This window comes from Propithecus coquereli, unplaced genomic scaffold (assembly GCF_000956105.1).
Source record: "Propithecus coquereli isolate 6110/MARCELLA unplaced genomic scaffold, Pcoq_1.0 Scaffold119, whole genome shotgun sequence".
NCBI lineage: Eukaryota > Metazoa > Chordata > Mammalia > Primates > Indriidae > Propithecus > Propithecus coquereli.
The window spans coordinates 4,644,277-4,655,147 of NW_012135969.1; the positions used below are offsets into that span (position 1 = coordinate 4,644,277).

General features: G+C 50.1%; 1 protein-coding gene across 1 annotated transcript; it reads right to left on the reverse strand.

The window, feature by feature from the left end:
* Positions 1–4,948: 4,948 nt before the first annotated feature.
* Positions 4,949–8,400, reverse strand: RPL19 (ribosomal protein L19). The gene is made up of 6 exons (XM_012661150.1): positions 8,334–8,400; positions 7,245–7,351; positions 6,649–6,771; positions 5,918–6,038; positions 5,453–5,563; positions 4,949–5,149 (listed from the first exon to the last, which is right to left on the reverse strand). The coding sequence occupies exons 1-6, from the start codon at positions 8,336–8,338 to the stop codon at positions 5,026–5,028; spliced, it is 591 nt and encodes a 196-aa protein (XP_012516604.1). The 5' UTR covers positions 8,339–8,400; the 3' UTR covers positions 4,949–5,025.
* Positions 8,401–10,871: the final 2,471 nt, after the last annotated feature.

A 10,871-nucleotide genomic window follows, 5' to 3' on the forward strand; every position in this document is an offset into this window, starting at 1 on the left:
CCTCCTGACAGGTGCCCTTCCTCCAGCCCATCCCGGTTACAGCCCCCCACCCCTGAGCAAGGTGGGCCAGGTGGGACCAGACCTTGAGGCCCCTCCCCTGAGCTTTTGTTGGGCCTTTTCACCCAGGGAAGGCCCTAGAGGTGGGGGTGTGGGGAGCAGGGAAGGGAGGGTAGCTCTCCCCTTCCTAAGATCCCTGGCGGTGGGAGTGGAAGAAGGGGTCACACACCCAGTCTAGAGGCTTAAGGACAGGGGAATTCTCATAAATAGGCACTTACTGTGCCCAAGGAACGTGCCAGGAACTCAACGTTATTTAATCCTCTCAGTGACCCAGTGAGGAAATTGGTGGTGTCCCCTTTACACAGACGAGGGACTGACTGAGGCACAGAGATGTTCGGTGGAATATCCAAGGTTATAGATGATCCAGCTCAAGCCTGCCCCTTTTATACATGGGGAAACTGAGGCCTGGGGTGGGCTAATGACTTGTCCAGGCTCACCCAGCAAATCAGTGATCAAACCAGTCCCAGAACCAGTTTCCTCGGGTTCAGCTCTTTCCCTGCCCTACCCTGGGTCCCTCAGTGCCTTAAACCAATAAGATGGAGACACAGACACCCTAGGATGCTGGTCCAGGGGCTCCGGGGATCAAGACCCCACCTCACTGGAGACAGTGAGAGCCTTGCAGCCACCCCTTGGGCACACCACACGTGTGTCTGCCACCAGCCGGCAGCTGGCCTGGACCACCCCCCAGCCTGTTTGCCGCCCTGCTGAACACAGCAGCTTTTTCGGGTGGCTGAACCACCGACAAAATGCTCCCAGCCTTGGGAACAGCTGGTGCCCCCACTGTAGCCTCTGCCCCCCTCTGTGCCCACTCTGGGGGTGACTGAACCAGCAATACCATTGGCCTGGGGGAGAGGACGCCCAGGAACCCGCTGGTGGTGCCATCCCACATTTGGCCCTGTTGTTTCTGACCCACACGTGCCCTTCATCCCCCACCGCAGCCTGAGCTTAACTGGCAGGTACCGTGTGGGCTAAAGGTTACCCGGGCTTCGGGGAGATGTGGAAAGAGGGCAGAGTCTGGCAGCCAGAGACAGGGAGGCCTGGGGAAAACACACAGTGAGCCTCTGTGCAACCCCACCTACCTTGCTAGTGCCACCCTCTTCAGCCTCTTCACCCCCCCATCCTAACCCCCCCCCAGCCCCCCAGTGCTTGGGTAGGCTGGGGGCATCTGCTGTGGAGTACAAGGAAGATGCCTCCACCCTCCCTGTGCTTTGCAGGGAGCCAGCCGGGGTTGTCCCTGTCATGGCCACAGGGACAGCCCTGGAAGAAGGCCAAGCTCCCCTGTCCCCCCTCCTCTAGCTTATGGCCCTACAGGAGCAGCTGTGCTCAGTGTCTCTGCTGCACCCCACTCTGAATCACACCCTCCCACGTCTGGAAATTGCAGACGGGAATGAGAGTCAGGTGCTAGTGTTCGTGCAACACTGAGATTCTGGGGAGTCGTTGCCTCCTCTGGGCCTCAGTTTCCTTATCTCGAAAATGAAGAGTGGTGCTTGCTCAGGAAGTCTTAACCTGGGGGCCAGAACTCCGTGAAGAGGTGTGCAATTCTATAATGGGGATAGTTGTGTGCTCTTGAGAGAAAGGAGAAGGGACACTTTTTTTTTTTTTTAAGAGATGGGGTCTCACTATATTACTCAGGCTGGACTTGAACTCCTGGCCTCAAGCTAGCTGGGACTACAGTTGTGCACCTCCGTGCCCAGTGGGCCACATCTTTCAATCACACTTTGACACAGCTCCAAGACCTGGAGGAAATCCAGGGTTACTTTAGGGGCTTTTCCTGCTGGAGGCTCCTGAGGGCCCTCCCAGGCACTGCCCTGGGAAGGGGCTGCAGGCCCAGGCCTGGGGTGAGGTTCAGAAAGAAGTGACAAAACCCAAGGCTTCCCAGGAGGTAGGTTCCTACAACCTCATAACCCATCCCTTTCCTCCTCCCCCTTTAAAACAAACACAAATAAACCAAAACCAAACTCCAGCAGGGCAGCGGCCAACACCTGCAGGGACCTACGAGAGAACAGCGCCATCTCCTGGTCCAGGGTGGAAACCAGTTTCTGTGCTGCAGGCTCCGGTTACCTCCTTCTTCCTTTCTGCCTTCTTCACTGCGCGGAGGGATGGGTTGGGCCGTCTCCTTCCTCCTGTGGGCCAGGCCTGGGAAGGAGGCATCCCACACACCAAACTGGGAGCTTGGCCAAGGCTTTCCACTTCCAGGCCTCAGCTTCCCCTCTTCCAGGGGCAAAGGCTTAGGTAAAGCCACACAAGCTGCTCTAGTGGCGACAGTTTCCTCTCATCCCAGGCTCTGACACACACTGGCGGGGAACAGGCGGGGACAGCGGGGTGGCATTTCTGAGTCTGGGCTTCCCTGCTTTCTGCCACCAACCTCCTCGGTCCTGCCCAGAACAGAATGATGAGGAGGATGCTAGAGGCAGAGCTAAGAGGGGGTCTGCTGTCCGGAGCACCACTTCAGACCCGCCTTTCCCACTCAGGTACTGTCCTTTCCCATCTGCTGGTACATCCCCTGCGGGGAGCTGACCGATCACCCCAAGACAAGAGTTCCTCAGGAGATGGGCAGGGGGCCGGGAGGTAACCACCAAGGACACACCAGGCCCAGGTGTGCCCAGTAGTAATGGAGCCTCCTGTACCCCGCCTTCCTCCTCAACCTGTCTCTCCAACCCAGGCTTCTATTTTTAAAATTTATTATTATTGAAAAAATTAATTTCAGCTAATTTCTATTTTTAGTAGAGACAGGGTCTTGCTCTTGCTGAGGCTGGTCTCAAACTCCTGACCTCAAGCGATCCTCCTGCCTTGGCCTCCCAGAGTGCTAGGATTACAGGTGTGAGGCACTGCGCCTGGCCTTTCCAACCCGGACTGCTCACCTGAGCTGACACCTCTGTGCTTAACTGGCTGCCTGACCCCTTCCACCTGGACACCTGTCCCTCAAACCACCACCCACTTGATATACTGGGAACTCCACTCTTCTAGCCACTCCCTCCACCCAGCTGGCTAGTCCTGGTCACCAAAGGCTTGGAGGCCCACAAAGCTTGAGGCCTGGAGGTCAAGCTGGAGACTCTCCCCCAAATCAATGTTTAACAAGTGCCATTGTACTCCAATGCTACATGACCTTAGTTCAGGCTGTGTGAACCCTACATGTCACTTCACAAGTTTTCTCATGTGCAAGATGGAGATAGTAATAACCCTACTTTACAATGTGGTGAAGATTAGAGAATCAGTGTAAAGTGTCTTAATACCACATGGCTCACTACAGATACTTTACTGAAAAGTTTATTGGCAGTTATTACTAGTTAAGGGCAAAGTAAAACCCACTTCCTATTTGTAAGAGCAAATTCACTATGCAACTTACAATGGCTGAGACAAGGTTTGCTTTGTACTGTGTGCACATACAGTAGTCCCCCCTTATCCACAGGGGATACGTTCCGAGTCCCCCAGGGGACAACTGAAACCGGGGATAGTACTGAACCCTGCATACATCATGTTTTTTCCCATAGATACATACTTATAATATGAATTGGGCACAGTTAAGAGATTAACCGTAGTAATAAAATAGAACAATTATACTACACTGTTCATAATTCCATGGATAGATTGTTTCTTACCATAGACCTTAGCAACCTGAGCATGACTTTTTCTTCTTTAAGTCAAGAACTTTCACTTCTGTCAGCATCACTACTCTTCGGCTTTGGGGCCATTATTAATAAGTAAAATAAGGGTTACTTGAACACAAGCACTGCAATACCAAGGCAGGTAGCAGTGTGGATATACTAACAAAGGAATGATCGACGGCCCAGGCAGGACAGAGTGAGATTCCATCATACTACTCAGAATGGCACACAACTTAAAACTTAATGATTTCTGCAATTTTCCATTTAATATCCTCAGACCACAGGCAACTGAAACCACAGGGAAGGGGGACTATCAAATTCTGGTTTTTGCTGGGTGAGAAGTCTTTTTCTTTGTGACCTGTATGATGGCTATGAACAAAGTCAAAAGACAAAAACTCTCAAAGAGCAGGGAAAAAAAAAGGCTTAGGTGAGTTACTTATACCTCAATAGAGTTGTTTAAAGACAGCTTAGTTAGTCGTCAGTAGTTGATGCTCAGGTCTCATTTTCTGGACTGGGAGCAGTTGAAACCTCCTAGAGTCGTAGGGTGGATTTCTAGTTGGACCTCAGTGCACAGTTGAGAAGAGTTAAGCATACTTTTTTTTTTTTTTGAGACAAGGTATTGCTCTGTCTCCTGGCTAGAGTGCAGTGGTGTCATCACAGCTCATTAAAACCTTAGATGCCTGGGCTCAAGTGATTCTCCTGCCTCAACCTCCTAAGTAGTTGGGACTACAGGTGCACACTGCCACGCCCAGCTAATCTTTTTCTTCTTTTTTTTTGTAGAAACAAGGTCTCACTCTTGCTCTGGCTAGTCTCAAACTCCTGGCCTCAAGGGGTCCTCCCACCTCAGTCTCCCAAAGTGCTAGGATTACAGGTGTGAGCCACTGCGCAAGGCTCTATTTTCTATTGGCCCCCCCTTTTTTTTTTAAAGAATGTGACTCCTCAACTGATGTCACAACTGATTACTGGTCCCAACCAACATTTTGAGACCACTTCCAAGGTGCCACTCATGCTGTGTTGTCAAGGGTAGTTTTGAAATACAGTATTCTGGCAGCTTGGGTAGGATCCATTCCTCCTCTCCCCACATCCCACTAAAACGAGGTAAAAAACCAACTCTCTCAGGATGGTGGGCACATGAGCCTGACCTGAGGAAATGGCCTCAGTGGAAAGAAAGGATGAAATAAAACATGCACCCTTGGACAGGGCCTGCATCCCAGCCCTCAGTGCATGGTAAGCTCTGGATCTCTAAACAGTGAAGACCCGTGGAGCAGCCAGAAACTTTGCAAGCAGCAGATAAAGCTTGTTTTATTCAAATGATTCACCTATTATGACCCCGGCCACTATGTACAGACAAGAGAGGGGAATTTTACTTCTTGGTCTCTTCCTCTTTGGACAAAGTCTTGATGATCTCCTCCTTCTTGGCCTGGAGGCGCTCTTCACGGCGCTTGCGTGCTTCCTTGGTCTTAGATCTGCGGGCCTCAGCCTGGTCACTGGTAGGGGAAGAGAAAAGAGGGGTCAGTTTGGGAAGAGATGAGCTACTGGAGAGATAGAGCCTAGTCAGCTTAGGGAGTAAGTAGCTGGGGCCACCAAGAGCTCCTGCTTCAACTAACCTACAGTCCCCAAACCGATGACAGGCAGGTGGTATGGGTGTGTGAGTACAGGACAGAGCATATTCCTCTAACACAACAGCTATATTCTAACAGATTGTGTGCATGTCAAGATTCAGGCATTAGCACATTTGTCAAAGAACCTGCCCCCCTATGATCCGAAGGCCAATTCCTGAAGAAACTTACGCCAGGAGCTTCTTGCGGGCCTTGTCTGCCTTCAGCTTGTGGATGTGTTCCATGAGAATCCGCTTGTTTTTGAACACATTCCCCTTCACCTTCAGGTACAGGCTGTGATACCTGCAGGGTAGGGAACAGAGTTCTGGTCAGTGATGGGATCAGAAGTTGGCCCCTGTGAGCTGCTCTTCTGCCCGAGGTCACTAAGCTTACAGGGCTCCTTTCTTCTTTCCTATTGCTGCACTGACTACTTCTTCCCAAACCTTGACTTTCTATACAGTTCCTCGAAAGAAGAATTTGCCCAGCAAATAATTCTTGGGCTCTCCTGATGGCATATGGGGGGTTGGGGGAGAAAAACAGACTAGAATGAAAAAACTTAGAAAAGCTCCCTACCAGATGCCCATGAGACAGAGCTCTGTGAAAAGAACATGCCATCAAAGCAGCGAATGGGTCCTGGGCCCAAGAGGGTATGCTTACATGTGGCGGTCAATCTTCTTAGACTCACGGTATCTCCTCAGTAGCCGGCGCAGAATCCTCATCCTCCGCATCCAGGTTACCTTCTCAGGCATTCGAGCATTGGCTGTACCCTTTCGCTTACCTGCAGATAAGGTGAGATAGGAATCAGCCACTGCCCAGGCCCACTGCAGCGTATTATGTTTTCAAGTCCATTACTGGAGCCAGCTGATGGGTTTTTACCTCATTTAATCCTCACCACCTCATTTTAAGTCACATCACTTCCATTCTACAGATGATTATTCCAAATATTTCTTTCATTTACTCAATTTTTAAGGAAGCATGAACACGGCAACGATTCCTCATTCACTTCATGCAGAATGTGGGTATGATGGGGTATGCACCAAGACAACACAGAATGTTGAAAGGAGCTTTCAATGTGGTATGATCTTCATCTCCTTCAATCATCCCGACACTAGAAAGTGGCTTTAGGATTTAATAGACATTTTCAAATACTCAGTAGAATCCTTGGCACAGTGTAGGGGCTTGTAAATGTAACCTCCTTCTACCAAGAATACCCTCAATTCCAATACCAGTGCCACATTTCTGATGTGCACACAAGTAGAAAACACATCAAATACCATGAAGTAAGAAAAGGGCTCAAGATGAGACAGTAGGAAGAAAAAGATCCCAAATGTGTTTCAGTCTAGACTTTAGCACCTATTATTTCTTCAGTCTTAGAAGACTGCACTTACCTATGCCCATATGCCTGCCCTTCCGGCGGGCCAAGGTGTTTTTCCGGCATCGAGCTCGAGAATGGACAGTCACAGGCTTGCGGATGATCAGCCCGTCTTTGATCAGCTTCCGGATCTGCTGACCTGGGAAAGCACAATGCACCTGGTCAGTCAGTTGGGGCCCAGCCACACCCTAGAGTCCAAACACGACAAGCCACAGACATCGCTCACATTAGTGCTCTCAAAAATGACAAAACTACTGAAACCTCTGTTTATCTCTTGCCTTCTAAAAAACATTTCTACTTTTTATTTTGAGATGGGGGTCTTGCAATGTTGCCCAAGCTGGTCTCAAACTCCTAGGCTCAAGTGATCCCCCCACCTCAACAGCTAGGACTACAGGCATGGGCCACCACATCCAGCCATTTCTGCCTTTCAAATGTATTATAACACACTCCAAAGAATGAGCCTAATAATAATGACCCCTCCACTTTACAGGTCCTCTGAATTATGAGCTTTCCTAGGTTTGTAAAAAGTCAACACAATTGTGTTATTGTTCATCTGATGCAGGACAAGGGAAAGGACAGGGTGGAGAAGAGAAAGAAATCCCAAGTACTCACGGGAGTTGGCGTTGGCGATTTCATTAGTCTCGTTGGGGTCCAACCAGACTTTTTTTTTGCCACAGCGGAGGACACTAGAGGCAAGCCTCTTCTGAAGCCTGAGCATACTGGACACACAGAAAACACTATCAGACCATGGAAGCCACTGCTGGGCATCAATGAGCATTCCCACCAGGACCTGCTCTCTAAAGTCTTCTAATGTTGTGAGTCGTAACTTATGATAAAATGGATAAAGTATGTACATGCACTTACTATTACAGGCAAACACACCACCTTCCCCTCAAGATTTCTGCCACTCACATTACAGCTCCCAAATGAAAATTTTTCCTAAATCATAATCTTTGTTAAAGCCTTGCGTGGTGCGCAGCTGGCCATCCTGGGATTAGACTTGAAAGTCTAAGTTGTGCCTTAACTCTTTGAGCTTGTTTTCTCCTCCAGAAAATGAGGTTAAGGACTTAACTGAGATGAAGAGGGTTTATGCCATTTCTGGTATTCAGCTGCAAAAACAGTGTTTAAAGTATTCGAAGCCAGTGGATCCGATTTCTAGTCTAGGAATGCAAGCAAGTTCCTCTGTTTTTCGGGCTCATTTCCTCGTTTCAACACAGTAATAAACTAACTTCGGCCATTCTTAGAGATTTTTCTTACGAGTGACCAACGGAGTGGAAGGCGTCAGAGTTAAATAGAGATCGCCACACTCCCGGCAGGCAGAGGCCTGGGGCCTACGCTAGGCTTGTCCTACGTCACATGAAAGCAGAGGGCTGCTCGGCTCCGGGTGCGCCCAGCAATTAAAGGTGGCCACGGCTCAGTCCCCGCCGCTGCCTTTGCTCTACCCACGTTTGTCGTCCCCGACACTTGTGGGGCGCGGCGCCTACCAGGTCAGCCCTTTCCTCGTCTCGAGTTCCCGCGACGCTCCCCGCCCCGGGTCCTGTAGAGGCCGGGGCCTAGTGTGCTCCGGCCTACCGCAGGCTTCGCGACCGGCCGCTTTAGGGTGGCCCGCATTTCATCTCCCCCACCCGGGGCTGCGGTACGAAGTCCCACCGTCCCCCGCTAGTACAGATCAGCCCAGATTGGAGACGCGCGCAACCTCACCTCATGGCTCCGGGCGCACTAGCGAAAGGAAAGAACTCGCTCCGGCCCGGCTCCTCCCATTATCTGCGACGGGGAGAGCCCAAACCCCGCTGCACTTTCGTTCATATTCCTGTCCGGTTCTTTCATCTTCCGACACCCCAAACCCACTTATATCCTCCGTAAAGACCTGGTGTAATAGAGGCCTCATAGCTGGAATCGGTTTTAAACTTAAGAACATGGAAAATATACCCCTTTCGTCAGGCAAAGTGGTATAGTCCGACTTCCTAATAGACATGCGCAGCAAAGGCACTTGGTCACGTGGGTATTGGCTAGCCGGAAGTCACGGCGGATTGCGTAAGGCGGGGGGGTAGAGGGACTTTTTGCTGCACAGGCCTGCTGTTTGCCGGCGTCCAGAGTTTTGGGAGGGCGTATTATTGGTTGGGGGTAAGTTAGCGAAAGAAGCCAGAGAGAACAATGACGGCATGCTTCAGACAAAGGCAACCTCTTTTTCAGTCTTGTGGTAGATTGGGAGCCCCTGGAATACTGAATAGATCAAAAAACGGTAGTTTGGTATTTTTGCCCCCCTACTGGTCCTTAATCTCTTGTTGTCTCAGTTCCCGTCTCTGTAAAGTGTACCTAATCTTTTACAGAGATACACTAAATGCGCCTAATATTTTCTTCAGCCAATTGTGAAAATCTCATGAATTAACGTTTGCAGTTAGCAAAGGAAGGCATTAAGATGGCATGCTCAGCCAGGCTCAGTGGCTCATGCTTGTACTCCTAGCATTTTAGCAGCGGGAGGCAGGAGGATCACTTGAGGAGTTCTGAGACCAGCCTAGGCAACATAGCGAGACCCCCGTCTCTATAGAAAACTTAGCCAGACCTGTTAGCACGTGCCTGTAATCCTAGATACTGGGGAGGCTGAGGCAGGAGGATTGCTCGATCCCAGGAGTCTTAGGCTGCAGTGAGTTAAAATCTTGCCACTGCTCTCCAGCCTGGGCGACAGCGGGAGACTCTGTCGGTTTAAAAAAAAAAAAAAAAGCAAGCTCTTTAAGGGCAGGAACCAGTCTTCTGTTTGGCTCACAACTAACTGTGCTGCCCCCGGCATGGAGCCTCACACATAGTATACACCTGAGAAGTACTGCATTAGCTGAATGAATGATTGCAGAAAGTTAAAAAAAAAAAAAGTTGAATGGCAGGACCACCCATTCGACTCTTCCTAGTGATCTGGAGCACCCAGTGAAAAACCCAAGGAGAGCATTCTAGGATTCAAGAAGTTTAGATCTGAGTTCTGGCTCCAACTGTTGATTGGTTCCCGCTGATCACCCCATCTCTTTGATTTGAACTTCCCTGGCTGAGAAAGTCAAAGAAGGAGAAAGGGAAGCAACATTTATGCCATTTCCTCACAACACAATTAATGTCATCCTCATTTTACAGCTGAGGTAACAGATTGAGAATACAGATCGTCCTGATTGCAAAGCCCATGCTTTCCCTGTCATGTCAGACTCTCTTGTACCCAAGGGGCAGGTGGGAACCCTGCTCAGGGTTGGAATTCTTCATGGAACAATTCTAATGGGCTTCATCCTCACCCACTGCTCCTCCTTCCCCAAGGTGATGCAATCAGAGAAATGACCTGGGCTGCCATTCACTTATCAGAATCCAGGGTGAGGAGGAATCCCATAGTTTCCCAGCAGAATGCAGCAAGCTGGCCTTATTTTAGGGTCACTTGACCTGGGCAAGTCTTCTCCATTCTATTTCTCATCTGCCCTCTTTGTGGAGCAGGGGAAGGGGTAGAGTTGAGAGGGAATGAGTCCTCCTGTTGTGACTGACCACTGCAATTTACAGCTTCTCCAAACACACCAGCAATCCATCATTTAATTCTTCCTCATCCTTCCAATAATCCCAGGTGACAAAAGACAGCACAGTACCAGCAAACTCATTTTATAGGAGAGGAAATTGAGCATCAGAGAGGTGTAGTGATTTGTCCAGGGCCACACAACCAGAAAGAACCTGAGCCAAACTGGCACCAAGGTCTCTTGCCAGAATCCCATATTCCTCTTCTCTCCACCAATTCTGGTGGCGGGTAGAGTCCAGGCCTTGGATATTTGTCCCCAAATCAAGGATAAAGGTAGAGCAATTCTAGGTCAAAGGTCACGAGATCTGATTTTACGAATCTGTCCTCTCTCTGCTATTTTTTCCTCCTTTTTCCTTTGTCTTCCAAGGAATAGGGAACCTCACCCAGCTCCACTCCTGGCCTTTCAGAGGAGCCTGGGGGATCCTAGCGACTGATTAGGGCAGGACTCCTGGGTCTCTGGGATTCTTTTGCTATCTCTGTTGGGATCTCCCCTAGGACACCCTCCCCGTCCCAGCCTCAGCCTGCCATGTTGGAGGGGGAGGGGCCTTTCTGTTTGGTTCACGGCAGCCTGGACCCCACACTGGGAAGAAAGGAGTTAAAGCTGGGTTCCAGGATCACCGGGACCGGGAAGTTTCGGTGGCCCAAGCAGGAATGGGTTGGGGAGACCCGCTGGAAGAGCGGTTTGGTACGGAAAGGGGGGCGGT